This window comes from Triturus cristatus, chromosome 4_2 (assembly GCF_964204655.1).
Source record: "Triturus cristatus chromosome 4_2, aTriCri1.1, whole genome shotgun sequence".
NCBI classification, from domain to species: Eukaryota; Metazoa; Chordata; class Amphibia; order Caudata; family Salamandridae; genus Triturus; species Triturus cristatus.
Window position 1 is genome coordinate 263,347,459 of NC_140586.1, and position 22,826 is coordinate 263,370,284.

A 22,826-nucleotide genomic window follows, 5' to 3' on the forward strand; every position below is an offset into this window, starting at 1 on the left:
TTACTCGAGTGGCAGCAAAATCAACTCAAATGACCGCTCGATCTTGCGCTTTCAATGGTGGCATTCGCTTGTTTGTCAGTGCAATGTGAGCAGCGCAAAGTGCATATTTTCCACTGATTGGCAGAACTCAGCATAATCTTGCACAGTTTCTATGTAATTAGGCTGAATTTCGCTGAGTGAAACTCCGTGAGTTTCGCCACCTGGAATGGCCGCCTGAGTTCATACAAAACGTCTCCTGATGTTTTACATTCCCCATGCTGTCAGTCTGCATAACCCGTGGCCTGGAAGGCTTAGTGGCAGTAAGGGGACTAATATAAGTCGTTGTCTTCTATGTGTAGTACTTTTTTTAGTTTTTAGAAATGAATGCTGAAGGAGGAACAGATGGCTTTCAGTCTGTATTTATGTTTAAAAATCTGTATAAATGAAAACCTTGGAGCCTTAAAAATAATATACAGAGAATGACATTTTGATTGGGAAGCCCAGCAGAAGTAACAATAAGGAAAAACGTAATTAATTTTCAAAAAAGTGTATATGCCCTTAAGCATGCCTGGTCAGCAAACAGATGATATCAGATGACATCATACAGAGAAATAGAGCTGCACATATTAAATGGGAAGAGTTTATCCTCTCTCGTTTTCCTTCTCAATCCGGAATCAGAAGTCCTTTATTCATAATCTACAATTATCCCAAACCATACACCTCTTTTATTTCAACGTGATGAGACCAATTTGAAAATTAGCACGGGCGAGCGAAGGCTTTCCTTTTTAAATACAGTTATGATTCTCAAATAGGATGAAGATTAGTTTTATAATCGCTGGTGGATTGGGATTAAAGCGTGCCACAAAGCAAGCATTAGTGCTGCAGCTTTTGTCAGTTTTTCACGCAGGCATAATAAGCTCTTTATAAAAATCTATTTTTCCGACTCAAATCTTAGGCTCTGAGAAAAAAGTCTCTTCCCCATAATTCCAATGCAGAAAGCTGGTGGCTCGTACAATTTTGTAATCGCCGTGCCTGTGCTTGCATCGAGAGGTTAGGGTTTCAATGCGTCGGATATTAGACAGGCAAACAATTTAAATAGTTGTGCATGGAAATATTTTCAATTGTAGTTGAGAGTCTGGAACATGATGACGACTCTTCTAATTACAATAACAACTCAATAAAATTAGATTGTGGTACGTGGATGTGGTAGAAAAAAACAAAAATCAAAGGGAGTGTAGCAGTGTGAGAATTGTGGTGAGTTCCATAAATATCAGTGTGTAATAACCTGTGTTGTTTTATCTGGTTACTTACTCTTGGTGTTAACTTTCTTCTCGCGTTTCTCTTCTTTTCCATTTTTCTATTTCTTTGGGTTCTCCATGTTTGAACCTTCCTTTTCTTGGTGGTTGTTATTTTTGTTTTGTAGAAGAAGGGAAGGTATGTAGTAACCTGTGTTGTTTTATCTGGTTAATTACTCCCTACCTGCTCAGCCAGTGTGAATGTGATGCATGGAATGTTGGAGTGAGAGTCTTGAGTGGAATGTTTGGATGCCTGGATGCTTGAGTGTGTCAGTTAGACTATGGGCTGAGCAGCAGGAAGACTGCTCCTGGTGGGGCTGTAACTCTGCTTCCTATCTACTTGTAACTAACTTAATAAAATTAAATGAAATACATCACGGCTACCTGGAGTCAGTTACTACACAGTGTAGTAACTATTTATAAAAAATGTACTTCAGTGTTGATTATGCACATGCTGATTACTCACTCGTGTAATTTTGTGAATGGTGGAAGGTATACCACCCATTTTGAGAGTGCTATTTTGGTGAACTATAGAGTAAGGTACATTTATCTGAACTGGTTCGTCTTCAGTAGGGAAGAACCAGGGTGCGGTGTGAGCCATGATTCTTTAAACACTTGTACACTCTTCTTGTATGATTTACTGTGATCAATTGATTAATGTTTCTTTGATTGACTGATAGTTTGTAGTTGGTGATGAGGTCTACTGTATCAGCAGCATGCTCAGTCGGGCGGCTTTTAAGCATGAATACAAGTGAACTGACATGGGTGGAGTTCGGATGGGGAGATATGAATAATGCTGCATGGTGGGCATAGAGTGGTCAGGCAGAGATGTATTTTTGTTCAGTGGGCGTACAGTAATGCGTTGAGCTATTGGGACAGGGTGCCGGGGTGTAAAGTCGCCTCCTTGTTTACTCTAGTCCAGATGGTTCAATTGGCACTACAAATCTGAGAAAGTTGTTCTATGAACGCCAGGACTGGAAACAAGGTCACATGGTAAGCCTTCTGGTAGATTTTTTTGTGCAATATGTGAATGGTCCATTCTACCATTGATAAAACAACAACACTTTCTTTCTACAGCTCTTGAAATGCATTTGGTAGTACTGGCCCAATAAATGTTATTCTGCTTTCTTTAGAAATGCTGATACTCGATCTCTTCATTAACAAACCTTGGCAAACCCAAAAAAACTGGCACTGGCAACCAGCCTTTTGGTTTTGTTACTGCTATTTTTCTTTGATTTTGCTAAGGTTTATTGTTGGGGAAGGCCATCAGTCTAAAAAATATTGTCTAAAAGCAAAAATATGTTTTGGGTCTCAAAAAGCAGTCATTGCCATAGTAGTCTGTGGCACTTAAGGAATTACACTTTCTGTGGTTGTGCTCCTTGTGAAAGGGCAGAATGCCATCACTCAGAGTGAGGGTAGCCAATGGCTGAAGTGGACTGACCCATTGCCCCCCATGCTGTAGTGGGTGGAAGAAAAATGAAAATGGCACAGTAACAGACCAATGGCTGAAGAGGGCTACCCGAAAGCCCCCTCCCCCCAAATACTTTTAGTAAAATCAAAAGGTCTTGGATAACACCTGCATTTAAAAGATGGTAGCACGCCAGCCCAAGTAATATATGCCAAAGCAGTGCACCAACTTTCTGCAGTCATGGATAAGAAGGAGCAATCGGATGAAGGTGATTGTGGACAGGACAAGCTTGAGGTCGACAGAACATAGGTTCTTAATGCTGTCCCTTTCCCCGACATAGGTTTGCAAATGTTTTTGATTTTGTTTTTGTTGTATGACTTTTAAATAATTTTTTATGTATTGTTTGGTCTTTATTTATAGACATCTACATAGGCTCTCACAACAGGCTTCCTACAGCAATTAGTGACTTTTGATTCAGAATAAGGTTGACATTTTTCAAAATGAACTGTTAAACTTTTAAGTAAACTTTACCTCAATTCTGCAAATACTTAAAGGGAGCCCTATAAACCCATTGAAATGTATTAAATGACACCATTACCTTTACGAAGGAACATCACAGAATAATAATTAGCAGCAGCTATCATGCATAGGCTCTGCCCTGAAGCTTTTGTGTTGTTCTGCAGGGTTTGGCTGGAGGGTGCATAGACTCTTCAACAAATTCCATCCTGTTTAAAGAAACAAAGTTGACTTTTTTGCAAAGGGGACTGGACGAGTAACTCAGTCTCTGAATTTATAGGAAGATTTCCTGTGAATTTTGTACTGGTTATCTTGTTGGAACTTGAGTAAACGGTGGTTGAGGTGAGCCACGTGCTCTTCTGTTTGCTGGCTTGCTAAGTAGTATTTTACACTACTTGAAGTTCTTTTACGTAACACTGCATCAACAGGTTTGAGAAAGCAGCAGAACTGTTTTACGCTGTTCCTTGTCCAAGACCGGAAGCATAAAATCCCAATGTAGTAGAGCAGCTAGACTGGTTATATCAGCTTACACCATTTCACATAGCAAGACTGTTTTTGTGTGTAAACCAAAATTGGAAAATTGGAGTATCTTCAAGCAACTCAAGTTCCATGTAGAGCTGAAAAGAAGGGAAGTGGCAAGAGAGAAGTTTTGAGAACCTGGAAATAAAGTAAAGTACAAACTCCAGTAGGGGTACGCAATCTGTATTAATCTAACTAAGAGAACATATGTTACATCCAGTAACCTTTCAAAATGTTCGAACACATAGCGCAGTGTTGAAACCCGTTATGGTACCTGAGCATACCTTGTTAAGATATATGAGTTTGAGAAAACAGTACAGGATCGAGATATTCTCTCCATTCTTTTCCTTTGTTTATTCATCCCACCACTTTTCCCCAAACTTGAGGCAATGTGAATGCAAATTGTAAGGGATATACTGTGTCTTAACTTTTTCCTATGGACTGTTAAGATAGGTTGACTGTCCCAATATCATGTAGAAAAATATAATGCAATAAAGAATATCATAGCTAACATATATGTTATCATCCAAAACTGTGATGGTAAATCTATATATACAGGTAAGTAAACATGTACTATTCTTGTCTCCACATCTATGTAGCTTTTCCTCCATGTTAATTTCCATAGGAAAGTTTTGACACAGCTACAGCCCGAACTGATGAACCGAACAGAATTACACCAAATTTGGCAGAAAGGTAGCTCTTTGTCCAGAAAGCACTCCTTTTGTTAAATGGTGTAAATCTTTTCAGTAGTTGCTGAGAAATGTAAAGATTTCTCAGATATACAACGGTGGCCGTAGTGGGTCTGAGAAACCCTCCCGATCTTGTGCCTGAGATCTGATTGGCTGCCAACACTTCAAACCAGGAAGTGTTGGCAGCCATCTTGTGACTCGGTTGAACCGAGTCACAAGCAAAAATGTTTTTTTTGTGGTTTTTTTTTTCATTTAAAAATACTTTATTGATTTTCCAGAAGAAAAATACAGAAGTGATTCTGTAGAAGGGTTAGCATATCATATATATAAGGCCAATAATGTCACATATAAAAGCATAACATGAGGTTAATATGCCTCTAAGAGTATCAAGAGGCTAACCCAAATGATCAATAATAAAAGAAGAAAGACAAGTTGAAAGGGAGAGAAAAGAAAAGAGAAAGGGGAAGAAGAAATGGGAAACAAAAGCTAGGCGATCGGTGTAATATGCTTCCAAAGCCCTTAAGGGTACGAGGTGTGGTTCATAGACATACCGTGGTGTTTATGGGGGTTTGTAGGAGTCGAGATAAGTGTCCAAAGAGTTCCACATCAACCTGTATGACGGTTTCCACTGAGAGTTCTGTAATGCAATGTAATCTGCCCCTCTGAGATGGGTGATCCAGTTTACCCAGCCTTTATAAGATGTCCTGCTCGTGTTCTTCCAGTTAGCAAGAACCATTTTCAGCGCTGATGTTAATAGCAGGTCGGATAGAGCTTTATCAGTTCCAAAATCTGCGTTCAAGAATGCCATAGGTAGGGTGGAAAATTCTTTGACCAATGTACAGTTAAACATACCAGTTAAAGAAGGCAAAAGGTTTGTCCCAAAAAGGCTTTACTTGACAAACACTGAAAAATAAGATGGGCTAAATCTCCCGTCTCTTGGTTACAATTGGAGCATTTTTCGTCCTTACAGAGACCTAAAGAGAATAATCGGTCAGGAGTCCAGAATACTTTGTGTAATAGCCAGTATTTGGTTTGAGAGAGAACAGGGGAGATTTTATTGCGTGATACTGAGCTTCACAGTATGGGCCATATCTGTTCTTTTGGAGGAGCTGAAGATTGCTGGTCCCAGAAAGCGATAATCTTATTATTAAGTTTAGAGGTCTTTGGGCGGAGGAGTTTATAAATCTGGGAGACCTGGTGGCCCAGTTTGTTAATGTTTGACACATACAATGAGATTGAAGGCTGGGCTCTAGATAATTTTGTTTTTGAGAGGGCCGTTCTGATTTTCAAGAAGTTATAGAATTCAATATCAGCTAAGCTATGTTTCGATTGGAGGTCTGAGAATGTAACTGGATATGACGCATTTTCCAGTTGATAAGGGAAGAGGATACCTCTATTAATCCATGTTTCTAGGGATAGGCTTTTACCTTTATATAGTATTTTGCTATTGAACCAGAATGATTCCATTTTGGAGCCTTTAATACTAATCTCCAGCTTCTTATCCACCTTGAGAAGTGTTATTTTTGTATTTTTAAAGATAGACTTAGACCTAGGTGGATAAAGTCTGTTCGTTGTGAGGAGTGCGAGAGGGCTTAGGTTATTGAGGATAGCCCTCTCCACCTCTAGCCATACCGGGATGTAGCCGGCAGGTGGGGAGATCCAATATGAACCCTGTATTGCAAGGAACGCAAACTGGTATAGTCTGAAATCTGCTAGATTTACCCCTCCCAGAGATTTATCTAGTCTCAATTTTTTTATGCTAATCCGAGTCTTTTTCCCTCGCCAAAGAAATTTAGTGATGAGAATATCTAGTTTGTGGTGGAAGTCATCTGTAAGGAGAAGTGGGAGCATACGGATTATGTAACTAACCATAGGTGTGATCATCATTTTAATGGTTTCGATTCTGCCCCACCACGTGATGAATTTCGGCGACCAGGAGTCCAAAAGCTTCTTTATTTTTCCTAATAATATTTTCTCATTTTGGTGGAAGGAATTACTCCCAAATTCGATCCCCAAATATTTGATAAAGTATGTTTGCCATGTTAGCCCGGATTCTCCCAAGATGTCCCTCGTGCACTGGACATTTAATGGTTTGAGTTCTGATTTCTCTTTATTAAGTTTATAACCTGAGTAGGCGTAGTATTCAGTGATTGTATCCATCAAAGCTGTAATTGATGTTTCCGGTTGTTCGGTTATTATTAATATGTCATCTGCGTAAGCAGCTAACTTTATTTGGATGCCCTTAATATCCACTCCCTTAATGTTCGTGTTTAGTTTGATGTCTTGGATAAGGGGTTCTTGTGCCAATAAGAATAGGGATGGTGATAGTGGGCAACCCTGTCTAGTCCCCTGTTGGAGTGGGAAAGGTTCAGAGAGTGAACCATTAAGAGACCCTATCAAAGGCCTTCTCAGAGTCTAATGTGATAACTACGGATGGCTCCGGTTTAATAGCGGCATTTTCTAAAACGTGGCACAACAGATGGGTGTTATCGTTAGACATATGTGTTAGTAGGAAACCAACCTGGGAGTTACTTATTAGTTTGGGGAGGGCGGAATTGAGTCTAACAGCTAAGATCTTAGCATGGATTTTGCAGTCCACATTGATGAGGGATATAGGCCTGTAGTTTTTCGGTGAGAGGTGATCTTTCCCCTCCTTTGGGATGACTATTATGTTAGCCTCCGACATTGTGTTTGACGTGAACCCTTCAGATGCAATGTGGTTAAAAACTTGTTTCATGGTTGGTTTTAGTTGCTCTAGGAAAGTTTTGTAAAACGATGCTGTGAAGCCATCCGGTCCAGGGGCTTTATTATAGCCCGCCGTAGCGGGCTATACCGGCTGTTAAAGGCCCGCTGCATCGTTAAAGGCCCGAGCCGAAGGCGAGGGACTTTAACAAAGCAGAGGGACTTTAAAAGCCTGTATAGCCCTGCTACGAAGGGCTATAAGGCTATTAGAACATTCTGCCACTAGAGGGCAGAATGTTCTAACAAAACAAAGCCTTCAGGGAGCCTGAGGGGATTCAAATCCCCTCAGGCTCCCTGAAGTCTTTGTTCACAGCCACAGCTGTGAACAAAGAAGCATTGGAATGTTGGAGCTCCGGGCTTATACCAGCCACTATAAGCCCGGAGCGCTCCATTGTTTTCAATGGCGCTTCCAACATTCCAATGTTCTAATATCTTTTAATGTTTTAACTGCCTTTTCAATTTCCGCAAAATTAATTTCCTGCCCTAATCTAGTTGTGTCTTCTCTAGTTAGTTCTGGTAAGTTGAGTCTATTGAGATATTTGGTACATTCTTCCATGTTGAAGGTCTGGTCGTTTTTGTAGAGATCCTGATAGAATGCTTTAAAGGTCTTAAGGATGTCTTTATGTTTGGTATGGGTTTGGTTGTTAGAGTCTTTAATAGACGAGATGATGTTCTGGTTCCGTTTGTGTTTGAGATGAGAGCGAGTAGTTTTCCTGCCTTATTTGCTTCACATAGGTTAAGGGCTTTATATGTATTAATCCATAACCCAGCCCTCTCACTCAAGATTTTATTGTATTCAATTTCTTTTCTGTTAATAGTGTGAGGATCTTATTGTCATATGGAGATGTAGAGTGAGACATTTCTAAGTTTTTGATCTCTTGTTCGAGCTGAGTTAGTCTCAGATTAGTATACTTTTGTTTATTCTTGTCTTGATTTCAATAATCGTACCCCTAATGGTGGCTTTCAGCGCATTCCAGAGTGTGCTAGTGTTGGTCTCAGGGTTATCGTTGTGTTTAAGATAGTCTAAGATAGCTTCCTTGATCTTTTTATTATCTTCCGGGTCCGAAAGAACATCATTATTAAAGCGCCATCTCTTAGTTACAGGATCATTGTGACCCCCTGCCAGTTTTAGACTAATACACGAGTGGTCGGACACTAACCTAGGGGCTATGTCTGAGTGTTCAATTAATCGTGTGTGGGAGCCGGAGATGAGAATATAGTCTATCCTGGAATAGGAGTTGTGAGGAGTGGAGTAGAAGGTGTAGTCTGTAGTGTCTGGATATTGTAGGCGCCAAGCATCCTTAAGGTTAAATTTGGAGCAAATAGTTTGTAGCACAGCATGTGAGTTCGTAGGGTGGTAATGACAGGTAGATTGCTTATCTGTTATGGGGTCTAATGGGATGTTAAAGTCCCCTGCTACTAAAGTGACATCATCTTGGGGGAAACCTTGCAGAGTGTTAGATACCTCAGACCAGAATTTCGGAACATCAGAGTTGGAGCCATATATGAATTAAATCCTCCCCCTTTTTCAGATGGGTAACCAGAAGTTTGCCCTCCTTATCGTGAGACTGTGATTCTAACAAGATATTAGATTTTTTTGATATCAGTTTTATCACTCCTCATTTATTTTGTCAGCAGGGGAGCAGGCCAATTGAGAAATCCAGTTACCACTAATTAGTTTGGCATCGTCCAAAGACAGCTTTGTCTCTTGTAATAAGATGAAATCCCCCTTAGTTTTGGCCAGATAATCCAGAATTTTCCGGTATTTAATTGGGTGGTTAAGGCCTTTGACATTTAGGGACACTATATTAAGGTCTGTTCCCAGGCTAATTGGGTTATTATGGGCCATCAGATAAGGAGTTATGTAATAGGTACATCGAGTATAAGCACATAGAGGGACCAGCTTGTCGTAGGAGGAAAATATGTGACAATAATGATCAGCAAAATCTCCACAGTAAGGAACAATTCAATTGCAACTTCTAGGTACATTGTAACAAGACTAAACACCAAATTCAGATACTCTTGTATGCCAGAATACACTATTTGTTTATGCCGGAAAGAGTGCCAAACATAGATGAGAGAAAGAAAAGTGGTGACAAAGGAAAAAGAAGTTAGAAAACAGAGAGAGTAAAGACTGAGGAACCCCATGGTACATATCCAGTCATTACAGGGAACATTACGTAAACTCTGGGATCCCTCCCTCCCGACCCCCCCCCGACCCCTCCCTCCCATCCCTGAAAACCTCGAATGTAGGAGGTGCAATGGCAGGATCGTCATTCCGTCTCTCAGAGAATAAATTGATTGAAATAATATACATCGTATAATTCCCAAAGTAAATACATGAGTTTGATTATGACAAGGCACTAAAAGAGTTGTAGTTCGCAGAGCACAATCAAATTTACCGTATATATAGACATATATCTGCTATGTAGAGTCTATAGGCAATACCAGTACAAGAACATGAAATCTGCGATAACTTCACTATTAGTGATGCCCGCATCACAAGGTGTGTGTTATCCGGACGTAGATAATGGTTTAAGACACTTAGCTCATCGATGATGGATCTATTTTCTACTTCATCCCGTGCTCAGGTCTGGAGAAGATTTCATTTTGTTGCAGGAAGATTGAGAAGCTTCCATGTCCTGACTGGTTGGGACATTCCAAAAATGTCATGAGGTCTCTAGGGTCATTGAAGAAATTATGCCTACCGCCATCGATTATTCTGAATCTTGTGGGTCCCACAAAGGAGAACTGAATGTTTTTGCTCCTGAGCTTGTCGCGTAAGGCAAGAAATCTTTTCCTGGTGTCAACAGTAGGCTTGGAGTAGTCCTGTGTAAAAATAATCTTATGTACGTTCCAGATCAGTTGGTGATTCTTCCGAGCATGGTTAAGGATAGCCTCAGTGTGTTGAAATCTCAGTGGTTTGCAGATAATAGGACAGGCAGCTTGTCTAGGCGTAGATTTGAAATTGGGTATTCTGTGGGCACAATCCGACTCAAACTGACGGTCGAACTTTAAGTTGGTAAGTTTAGGAATCCAATCCTCCGCAAAGGCTAAACACGAGCCTGCAGAGACCTCAGATCCATCTGGGACCCCAAGTATTCGGATATTTCCCCGCCAATTGCGATCTTCAAGCTTTGCTGTTTGTTTTTGTAGTGTTGAGGTTAGTTTTGTCAGTGTCTTCATCTCCTGACTTGATTTATTGGAGTTATCTTCTGTATCACTAATTCTCTGTTCGGCCAGTGAGAATCTGTTGTTAACTGTGTTTAAGTCCGCCCTGATGGCCGCTATATCAAGTTGAAAAGCGTCTGTAGTTTGTTTTGTGGATTGCGCTAAGTCATGGACATCCACCAGTTTTTTAAGAATCATATCCAGGGTGCTGTTAATGTCAGGTTTCATTTTGAGCGGAGAGTCTGAGGGTATTGGGTCGCTTTTGTTCCTTTTTTGTTGATGTAGTTTAGATTCTCTGTCCGCCATTATTTGTGGGTCTTTTAAATGATTACTATTCTTCCAGAGGACCTTCTGCTTGTCTCCACTAAGTCGGGAAAACGTGGTTCCCGTAGTCTGGCTCGCGTTTTTGTAACGGGTTGTCCCTTAACTAAAGGGTTGTCACTTTACTAAAAGGGCCTTTGGTGGCTTTTCCCAGCAGATCACTCCTCCAGAGCACCGAGGAGTTACCATGTTTGGCTAACCTTTGCGAGCGAGTGAAGTGGCGAGACTTTAAGGAGATTGGTGCGGAGGTGCTAATCTGCTGCACAATGCCTTTAGTATCTATGAGGCCACTGCAGAGGCGTACATTACCCACGTTAGTTGTGATATTGGTTATGATATTGGTTGAGTTGCTGCAGGAGGTTTAGCGTTTATTGTGATCTGCGGGGTGATAACCACATCCACCAGTGATCCTGAAACACTACGCCGTTCGGTCACTATGTTCCATAATGCCTCCGTTAGCGACCCTCTGTAGGCGTCATCTTGTGTGTAGGGTTGTGGGCCTGCGCTTGTTAGTAATCTCAGGCTGTATTGAGTCAATTCCCTTGTACTGGGCTGGGATGACATCTGTTGTCTTTTTGCCCCTCACGATTGCACCCTTGGCGTGTACACACTAGCGTCTTGTTGGCTGGCGATGTGTTTACCAAAACTCTGCCGCCATTTCGAGGTCATGCAAGTTAGCTCTGGTGTGGTTCTCGGTGGCTCTCAGAATTTTGAGCTCATCTGTATGCATGGGCTGTTATTAGCGTGTTGGGCTGACCAGGAGTAGAGGGAACTCTCCCTTCGCGTGTGATAACAAGCGCTTTGTTGGCCGGGAATTCATCTACATGAGCATCGCCGCCATGACAGGATCAGGCAAGTTCGCGCGCAGGCACCATTCACCGCTCCTGTCTAGACTCGCGGCAAAGCAGGGCTGACGCCTACTGTGTGTTGGTTGCGTAGCACTTTAGCGTCTCTGCCACTGATGAAGTTGCTCCTGCTTTGCACCGAGGCTCCGACGTTGTCAGTCGTGGATAGACGCTCAGAATGTCCCTCCCGCCGCCATGATGGGAACAGTCAATTACGCGCTGGTTTAATAAAAACTTGCGCCGCTGCCACTCCTTTAGTGAGCACTACCAAAGTCTCCCTCGTTGTTTATATGGGTCCGTATGCTGATAGAGCGAGGGGACACTTACGGTATTTGCGAGGTGGCATGTCGGTAACCAGGACCTCCTCACAGTGTTTGTAGCTCCGGCACCATTTTGTGTCCACAAACTCGACTCTCGGCAATCTTGTTTTTCTGTTTTGTTTATAAATTAGGCTTTCCATGATCTCTGGATTGGCATAATCTTTTGCAGTGCATGGTCCGCTGCCGGATTCCGTGCTTGATGAAGCCCATAGATTCAGTTAACTTTGGGAGATAGTTCTTTTCCTCTCCGATCCGACGGAGCGACGAGATCAAGCAGCCATTAGCTCTGCGGTCCAAGCCACGCCCCCAAGCAAAAATGTTAAAAAACAAGAAAAGGGGGCAGGGTAGAAACACCTTGACCACCTGGGCCTGTGACCTCCATGGTTAAAAAAAGCATTTTTTTGAAACTTTTCGGCGGGATTCGCGGTGGAACCGCCATCCCATAGCAAACAAGTGCTCCGGTTTGAACAAGCAAGACCATTTTGCATTTATGTCAGACAGTATTTTGCTCACGATATTCTGGCACCATACATCTTCAGCAATATTGTGGGAGTCCTTTTTTTGGCTATGATAATTTTTAGCACACTATTTAAAACATGACATTCTAGTAAAATACCTTAAAATGTATTATACTTGGTTGTATGGGGGTCAGTTATTGGATTTCAGCATCAACATGCGTTGCTTAAAGCTTTTTTAAAAACAAAATAAAAAAATGTGTTTTAAATTAGTAAAATGTGTCATGCTTGAGGGATTTCTTTTGCATGCGGGCAGTGTTTGTGGTGGATCCTTCATATGTTTTCTCTCTTTTCTGCAGAGTGCTCACCTGGCCATGATCGACACGCTAATGATGGCCTATACTGTGGAGATGATCAGTGTTGAGAAGTTGCTAGCATCAGCTCAGCAGTATTCACCCTTCTTCCAACCAGAAGACATGCCCTATGACATTGAGGATGCTGTAATGTACTGGATGAATAAGGTGAGGTGACAACATCTTTGATCAAAGTTATTGCTCGAGTGTTGTTTTAATATTTTAGTGGGAAGACCAGTGAAAAAAGCCTGCCAAATTCGACTGAATACATAGCAATGGGATGGTGTAAAGTAATACAGAAAAAATATTTTGTGAATGTCACATTTCTATATTTATTTTTATACATAGGGTTCAGGGATAGGCGGAGTTTAGGTGTGCTGAGGTGTTTTAAGGGGTATGGTATGGGTGGGGTTTAGGCGTAGAAAGCAATTTTTTACGGTTCAGGAATAGGTGGAGTTAGTGGTAGTGAGTGATTTTATGGTTCAGGGATGGTGGATTTTTGGGGTTCAAAGGGCTTTTAAGCTTAAGAGATGAGTGCAGTTTAGGTGCGGTGAGGTGTTTTTAGAGGGCAGGGATTGATAGTGTTTAGGGGTTATCACGGGTCAGCGATGAATGGTGTTTACTAGTGGTGATGGGTCAGCGAATTAAAATCATCCGAAGTGATTGTTTTATAATGTAAAATATATAAATATGAAATAATGTCCCCTGAAGCAAAGCACTGAAATAAATATCTCAGACAAAACTGTTTCTGACCTTAAGACCTGCAACCATTGCATTTGCACTTAAAAAATAAACATTCAAAAGCCAATTCTAGACATTCTATGAATTGGTTTCTACGAAAAGGCAAATGCCATTCTTTCTGAAATTTTTCATTAAAAGCTTAGATAAAATGGTTCTCAATAATAGTGTTTCATGAAATCGTTTTCCTTTGAAGTTACATACAACCCCTTTATTAACACAAGCTATCACACAAATTGTATTTATTTATTTGTTTCTTATATACTACTCCATGATATGTGTCCACCATCTTGGAATGGTAAATAAAAACACCCAAAATGGCAGCTGGGTCATGCCATATGAACGTACATGCTTGGTGACGTCATCATACTGGGCTGTCATGATATGTGTGCACATGCACATTATTCTGCTTTTTGCCGATGTTGTTGATCAAAACCTTTTTAGGTCTCGCTTAGCACTGCAGCACGCATGCGCTACTTGCTCTGGCGAGATCTATTGTGAGAGAGGAGATTTGAGAAGGGGTCTTGAAACCCCGCCCCTCATTTTCATTGGCCGGCGTCACCGTAAGTGCTAATCGGTGGCCTGCCATTGTAAATGAGTTTTTTTTGCCGCTGCCCTTTCTCCTTTTGGGAAGGCCCCTCCGGACTGGATTACCTGCTTCACGGCTGTCGTAAAGCAATTTCTTATCTCAAGGAGGCGTGTTATATAAACAAGCCATGAGATCCAGTCTGGATGGGCCGTCCCAAATGGAGACAGGGTGCGGCGTGTTTATTTTTGCATCGCGCTTTCACTTAAAGTGAAAGCGAGATGCAAAAATAATCAGCGGCTGCCTTCCCGCAATGGTGAGCGCTTGTTTTTTCAAGCAAAGGGGCTCTTAAACTTTATCTCACAGTATTTTATTGAAGCGTGAGAAATTTCGGAAATTGATATATAAAGAACAGTACAGATACCACCACCACAGTGATAACTTGCATTTGCTACTGTGTTTTTCATCGAAAGATTTTCAGCAATCTAATGTGTCTCTTCGGCATGAGAAGACACGACGAAGTAAAGTTTCTCATCTCTACAATGCTGTGTCCTTGTGGACGGACAGTCAGAGCTTCGAGGAAATCTGACATTCTGATTGTTCAGTTAGCAATACAGGACCAACTTCCAGCCTAAACTGCTACGAGAACCTGCTGACAGCAGACTGCAAAGTATGTCATTATTCTGGGCAGTATGTATGGTATTCAAGTTAAAGGCCAAATGATTAACAGAAGCCAATCCTCCTCTCAACTACCTGCTATATGCCAGTGGATCGAACTGCTGGTATGGCACCAAGCTTCAAGAGGCAGATTTCACTGTTACTGCCTCTTTATAACTAAATCACGAGGTGGGCGGTCGCTCCCCGATGGTTCAGTTGTGAGCTCAGGCATCAAACAAGCAAGTCCCTTTGCTCGGAAAGCAAGCTATTCCTCCCACTCACAACACCTGGTCAACTGAAATGCAAAAGACGGTTTTGCATACAGGTCTTCGGAGTTATCAGTAAAGCGAACGCGACACATCAGCTGTTTCCTGAATACATAATTAATGCTATGAGACTTCCTTGAATGGGAGGGGACTGGCAAACTATGTATTACAATTCACACAGCCTATGTTTCTGCTTCTTGAACCCCTCTCAGTCCAAGAACCTCACTGTCGCACTTCGAATAATGTGATACACACATGCGCTTGTTACCCTTCGCGTCTTTCCCGTTGATAGCGCTTGCTTCAACTTTTCACAAGCCTGCCTGCAGCCCAATAAACGCCCATCTCCTTACCCATTTTGCAAATCCACTTTTGCTTTAAATTAGATCGGACTTTAATCCTTGCGCTCACCACTCTCCACCTGCTGCTTCCCTTGCATACTCACTGTGCCCAGCCAGGCAGTCGCGGCTTCACATCAATATAGCATGTCTGTACACATCCTTTAACATGAAATCCTACCTAGCCGCTTCTACTCTTAAACCACACCCCTCGCTCCCCGGGTAAAATCTATCACAACCCCTCACATGACCCCGCCACTTCGCCACGGGGAGCAATTAAACTCAACAGCAGCTAAACCAACTCAAAGCTTTTAGCGCTGCTGCCCACAAGGTGGCGACTAAGACCAAGAGCAAGAAAATTACCTGCTTCTTAAAGCCCAAGGGCGTTCATCTTGACAACCAGCACTATTACCGCCATGTTTCAGTGTGTGTATCTACAATGTTAACCTCGCTCAAGAATTTGAAAGCAAAGACTTTGTGCAACAGGGATCTTTCATCGGTCTTCGAATGTGTCCCTTATAACATGAAATGCTCGAATTCAAACTTACACAATAGTTTGAATGACTTCTTTCTGATAAAAAGAGCAACAGACGTGGTGTGAGGTTCTTGGCAGCACCACTTTAACGTCCGGAAGAGTACAAAGTACGGAAGAAGAGGTTAGGGCGCTGTAGCCCTGCTTTACGAAACTATGCCGCTTTTTTCCTTAAAACGGCTCTGGTATAGTATTGTATTTGGCATTCGTAGTGTATGTGGATAAGACTATGATGGCCACAAAGCTGGTTTATTACGTCGATGTGGAAGAGTTGGTTTTAGAAAATGTATTGTTGCCTGTGTGTTTTTTAAGGAACTGTTTTCTCTATTCTACTCTTTTCTATCTACTCTTTGGAGTGAAATGTCATTTTACGGAGACTGAAAACCAGGATATAATATGGAAGGTGCCTTGCAATGTACATTTAATTGACAAGAAAAGCATATGCTCTTTAGCTACTAAATGCCTGTAGTTATACACGCAGTCCTTACTTTTCAGGGAAGTACACTCATCCTCACTCGACACGGACGTGGGACATTTTTTTTTTAAATATTTTTTTTATTTTACAAACTTTATTAAAAAAAAAGCGAATAAAGATCATTAAAATATATCTCAAGCCACATTGAGGAATACATAACGACACTAAAATAAATCAGCCAGTTGTTCACACTCGTCATCTTCCTCGTGTGTTCACATTTTCATATACTAATCAACACACAAACCAAAAATAAATAAATAAATAAAAAGGATGAAAAGCAAAAACAAGAAAAAAAAGAAGAATAAAAACCCCTCACCAATATTTCAATCAAATGTTACTCCAACAGTTGGAGAAATGCAATGCATGTCAGTCTGCTTGTCCTTTACCCCCCCAGCCCTCCCGCCAAAATCATTCGAACAATTTGAGATACACCCTAGTGCTCGGCCTCCGCCGCTCTATTCAATAAGAATACACGTAAAGGTTCCCATATGTCTCTGGGCCTCGAGATCGCAGATAGTTCCTCCGCGTACGTTTCCAAATTGTCCTTACAATACACCAGGTCCCTCAGCCAGTGTTCCTCTTTCGGACTTCGTCTCCCTCCCACGTAATCGCCACCCTACGTGCCGCTAACAATAATGCTAATCTCACAAATCTTCCTTTCGCTCCCTTAATATGCGGCACAAAACAAGGCAGGCAGACACCCGGCGCGCATTGGAGTTCCACAGCCCCCATAGTCTTCAAGTTTCTCACCACCACTTCCCAGAACTCGTACACCTTGCTGCATCCCCACGCCAAATGCAAAAAATCTGCATTCCCCTGCCCACATCTCACGCAGCAATCCGTCTCATGCAGTCCAAAGCTATGTAACGTTACCGGTGTGTAATATACCTGATGTATGTATTTAAAGTGTATAATGCGCAAGTTTCCATTCATGCTGAGTGTTCCTGTCAACTCACACACACATTTCCAATCTTTCTCCCGAATTGGTTCAGGTAGACAGGCATTCCACAGTTCCAAGCTCTTGTCTGGTTTATTCGTGCTTTCACCCTTGATTGACTTCTATAACCTGTATATCAGTTTCATGTTGGTGGGTGTGGTAAGGGCAAGCTGCAGTGTTAATAGTTTGGGAGGTTCCATAGGGTAGGTGGTATAGTGTACCCTGATCGCCTGGCGCAATCTGTGCATTGCAAATCTAAATAGTAGTGACTGATTGCTAATGTATTGAAGAGAATCTGTGGTGACACATGACCCATCCTGGTATATGTCCTGCATTCGCTGGAAGCCTGCCTCCCTGAGAAGACGCATCGAGGGCACCTCATGAGTAACCGACAGCGCCGAATGATATTCAATGTACATGGCTGGAGCATATACCGGTAGCTTCCGCGCCAGCCGCCCTATTGCCTGCCATGCCGCTATGGTGGTGTCCATAGCATTAATCTCGGTTTTCGGAGTTCCACGCGCCCGATGTGTGATTATACTATGTAATGGAACCGGATGTGCGTCTCCCTCCTCCACAGCCACGTGTGGAGTGTACGCATGCGGTCTCATCCAATAGTAGATGTATTGCGCCTGCGCACTGAGATAGTAGACATAAAAATCCAGCGCTCCAAAGCCTCCCCGGTCGTACCCGTTAGTTAGCATCGGCCAGCTCACGCGTGCAGTCTTACCGCCCCACACCAATCGTATCAGAGCTCTACGAATGTTCTGAAAGAAACCCATCGTCAGCACCACCGGGATGTTTACGAATAAGTATAGAAACCGCGGCAACACCACCATTTTAATTAAGGCGATGTGGTCCGCAAGAGACATCGGTAATGAGACCCACACGTCCACCTGTTGTTCTAGCCTAGAATACGCTCTCCCATAATTTTTACGTATCACTACACTTTGATCTCGATGGATCCACACTCCAAGGTACTTAACCGGGTCCGTGGACCGCATCAGCGGGAATTCCACATCCGTACGCTTAGTGGATTCCGTCAACGGAATAATGATGGATTTATCCCAATTTACAAGGAGACCTGACAGGTGGCCAAATTCACGCAACAACTGCGCCAGGAAGCGAGATGGGTCACGCACAAAGAGCCCCATGTCGTCCGCGTATAATGATATGGCCACAGGGCGATATGTAAAATTGAATGCCGTTTCCCTGTGCCTCTGCCGTATAGCGCAAGCCAGCGGCTCTAATACTATAGCAAACAGTAGTGGCGATAACGGGCATCCCTGACGCGTACCCCTCGCTATGATGATAGGATCCGAGGTCAACCCACCCACTCGCACCATAGCCGTCGGAGCCGCGTATAGCACCGCTATCCATTGCAGAAATAATGGAGGGAATCCCATCAGCCTCAGAACAAACATCATATACTTCCACTCCACTGAATCAAACGCTTTCGCAGTGTCCAGCAGTACAGCCGCTGCAGACATGCTTGGCTCCAATATATGGAACGTGGAAAAGACCGTCCTGAGGTTATGCGATGTAGATCTCTCAGGAATAAAACCCGACTGGTCAGGTAGCACCAACCGCGGCATCAAAGGCTGTAGCCTAGTCGCTAAAATTTTAGCCAATATCTTCGCATCTGTATTGATCAGAGACAGTGGGCGATAAGAGTCGCATCTATCCGGAGGCTTATCTTTCTTGAGCAGCGTTATTATCAGTGCTTGTCGCAGAGAAGGTGGCAACCTTCCGGCCTCATGCGCCTCGGCGTAAGTTTCCAACAAGTGTGGGGCAAGCAAATCTACATACTTCTTATAAAATTCCACCGTAAAGCCATCTGGCCCCGGTGCCTTACCGTTGGAGAGTGTCGCGATTGCCGCCCTGATATCTTGTTCATCAATGGGCATACATAAGTATTCCCTGTGATCGTTCGATAACCAGGCACATGCTACATTTTCCAGATAGTCCTCCATTTCGGTCTCTGTCGCCCCCCCCCCCCCCCCCCCCCCCCTTAGAAGCATACAACTCTGCATAAAAGCTCCGAAATTGTTCTGTTATGGCCTGCGGGTGATAGTGTTCTGTCCCATGTTCATCCGTGATCTTATCAGTATGTGCCTGTTCCGATCGCTCCTTAATCTTAAGCGCTAGTGTTCACCCAGGCCGTCCTCCCTCCCCATACCTGCACGCCGTGTGTCTGCGCGATAAGTACTTTATTTCCGTGTCAGCTAGTTTGTCATATTCCTTGACCAACTCATTAATGCGGACCAGCACCTCCGCCGTAGGAGTCTCAGCATATCTACTCTCCAACTTACGCAGGGCAGTCTCAGTGTTTTGCAGCTGTGTCCTGATGTCCCTAAGAATGCCTACCGCGGTCCCAATGCACACCCCTCTGATTGTTGCCTTGAACGCTTCCCACAGCGTTGAGGCCTCATCCACTGTACCCTTATTGGTTGAGAAGTACTGTACAATGGCCTCCCTAACAGCGTTCTCATATATGGGGTCCAATAATGCTTCTGAACGCAGACGCCATGTAAATGGGAGCCGCATGGCTGTCGGGATTTCTACATCCAGCTGTACCGGATTATGGTCTGACAGCGTGCGCGGCAGGTTCACCACTACCCGCACCCAGCCCGTTGCCTCCTCTCCCACCAACCAGTAGTCTAGTCTCGACCAGCTATTGTGCGATGGTGTCGCATGTGTCCCCTCTTTTGCTAGTGGATTCCTCATTCTCCACACATCGCGCAACCCAAATTCCTCCATGGCACATATAACGCTCCTGGCGATCTTAGGAGTTCGATGAGACATCGGATTGGACTTATCTAAATCAGGATCTAGATATGTATTCAGGTCGCCTCCCCACAAGACAGTGGCCACCGGCCAGTTTCTCAATTTACCATACATTCTAACAAAGCATCCTGGGTCATCCACCACAGGCCCGTACATGTTGATTATTGTGACCAATACGCCTCCCAACTTGCCCTGTACCATAGCACATCTTCCTGCATCATCCACATACGTACGAGCTGGCTGAAATGCCACCCCTCGCTTAATTAAGATCATCGTGCCACGTGCATATGACGAGTATGTGGCCGCCAACCTGAAACCCGCCCATCTCCCTGCTACACTCCGCTCAGTATGTTGTGTCAGGTGCGTCTCTTGCAGCAAAGCTATGTGGATAGAATGACGATTCAAATAGGCCAGCACATGTCTTACTTTTTTAGGTGAATTTAGGCCTCTAACATTCCAAGTCAACATTCAAAGTCTCTCACCCATTACCATCCTGCGCAGTAACTATGTGGCCCAGTACTGACACGAGCGGCCATAGGGGGGGTGCCGCCCTCAGCAATTTCATTTACCCTAACCTGCTGCACACATCGCGGTCCGTCCAACTGCAAACTGACAGCAACAAAACAAACAAAACAAAAATACAACACATACCATCCCCATCTCTCCCACCACCCCCCACCCACTCTAACCTCCCAATTAGGTTGAGACTGACACCAATCCCCCACCCCAACCTTCCCCCCTGTAACAGACCCACCAACCATTGGGGAATACCCGCTAGGGGGAGTAGACCGGCAACGAATACTCTTACCGAAGTGAGGTCGCCAGGTTAAGACAATACGGTCCGCCTGTGCTCGTATACAATATATGCCACCAGTGTCCACAATCCTGGAAAACAGTAAAGGACTGCAACGTTATGAAACTATTAACAAGAACCTGCAGGAAGCATCCTTCATCCCCTGCCCATCAAATAATTATCCCCTAAACAACATTTATGTATGAGTGCTGTCATCATGTAGGAAAGTAAACAGCCCCATCACCACCATCAATCTGAATGCAATGTCATCAAGTTCAGTCTGTTTCCTCCAGTCCCGATCTCGCCACTTCAGTCTCCGCCCCCTCACGCCGAGGCTTTGATCTGCAAATCTGCTTCGCGAATTTTAGAGCCGACTTTGCATCAGTGAAGAAGTGTGCCTGCCCTTCATTCGTTATTTTCGGTTTGGCCGGGAAGAGCATGGCATACGACACCGATGCCGCCTGTAGCATTTTTTTCGTTGGTACAAACTCCCTTCTGGCGGCCTGCACCCCAGGGGTGTAATCCGGAAAAAAAGACAACGTGTCCCCCTTGTAAGTGACCGGCGCCTTAGCACTAGCCTCCCGGAGGATTGCGTCTCTATCAGCATAGTTCAAAAGGCGTGCAATGATCGGGCGGGGGGGCGCCCCCGGTCTCGGTCTGGGACCCAGGGAGCGATGCGCCCTCACCACTATCAACACAGGAGACAGTACCGAGCCAAATAGGTCATGCAGCATCCCATCAATGAAAGTCTCAATTTTGGATATGGCGGTTGACTCCGGCAGACCAAGAATGCGAAGATTATTGCGCCTGGAGCGCGCTTCCAAGTCCTCGTTCTTTGCACGTATGATTTCCAGAACTTTCTCCATCTGTAGTATTTGAGTCCGCGATTCAGCCTGCGAGTCCTGCGTGTCAGAAAGTCTATTTTCCAGAACATCCAGCCGGTGCTCATGCTTCTCTACCTTCTTCTTGACCACATCCAGTCCGGTCGCTAGCGCATCTATTTTACTATCAATCGATTTCATGCCAGCGCGCAGCTCCAGTAGGATAGTTCTAGTGTCGTCTTCAGTGTCCTCCGCCATCCCCTGGGCACCCTGCAGTCCAGCCTGTTCGCTCCCCACATCCGTGGCTCGTGTATTTCGCTTGGTTTCGAAGTGCAGCTTGGGCTCCTTGGGGTCAGATTTCCCCATGTTGAGAGAAATGGCAGCGGAGAATTGTGCGGTATCCAGCCTCGACCCTCGGTCCCCGACTCGACGACTGTAGACTCCTCCGCTAGACAACAGAGTCGTTGCGCGCCCCCTCAGCAGTCCATCAAGATCCGGCGTCGATCACTCAGTCCAGCGGTCTCCAGCCAGTGGCCACCATCCGCTGCGCACCATGCACGCCCTGGACGGTCCGAGATGAGTCCGCCACACAGTGCAGCCCTGCCCCACACTCAAGCCCTATGGTATGGCACTAGGGGGCTCCACAACCCTTTCCAGAGTTCATACACAGCAGTGACCACTCAAGGCTCCAGTGTACGACACTTCCGCCACCCAGGGACTCCGCCGCTCAGCGCCCATGCAGGAATCAGGGCCCGTAATCGTGTTCAGGATGTCTAGGGTGACACCGCGCCGTCTCCCCCTGCAGTGTTGAGGCCCCCCCAGCGCCCAGCGCCCACCAGCCCAAAGGAAAGGGCCACTGGTGCACTAGCTCACCCAGGCAAGCACCCCCCCACCACAGTGAGTCAGGCCGGCGCACCCCCAGTGCAGCAGAAGTACTGAGCGCTCACTCCTGAGGTGGCCAGGCAGCGCCGCCCCCACCAGGCACCTCCACTACCAACTCCTGGGGTAACCCAATATGGCAGCGCCGCCCACCCCGCACCAGGCACAACCTGCACCTAATCCCCACTTACTGCACCGGTACCAGCAGCAGCGCTCCAGCCCGCAGCTCCAAAGGCACCTCCGGTCGCGTCCAGCTAGGTCTCCTTAGCACACTCCCCTCACAGCTCCGCAATCTCCGCAGGTGCAGCTGGTCCGCTGGCCCGGCGTCCCCAGCACTCGGGCACGATTTTTCCAGCGCTAGTCAGCAACACAGGCAGAGCCGCTCGGAGTCTTCTCGCCGGGCGTGCCCCTTACACCAACGCAGTCCCCGACACCTCAACTCCACGTGCGTGCTAGTACCGCGCCGG

At 44.6% G+C, this 22,826-nt stretch overlaps 1 protein-coding gene across 5 annotated transcripts in view; it reads left to right on the plus strand.

Moving 5' to 3' along the window:
• Positions 1-22,826, plus strand: part of CAMSAP2 (calmodulin regulated spectrin associated protein family member 2) — a 523,611-nt gene that overhangs the window by 279,151 nt on the left and 221,634 nt on the right. For all 5 annotated transcript variants that reach the window (XM_085601471.1, XM_085601473.1, XM_085601474.1 and 2 more), the window contains exon 3: positions 12,620-12,781. In XM_085601471.1, coding sequence (XP_085457597.1) covers positions 12,620-12,781 — 162 coding nt within the window. The remainder of the gene's footprint in view (positions 1-12,619; positions 12,782-22,826) is intronic.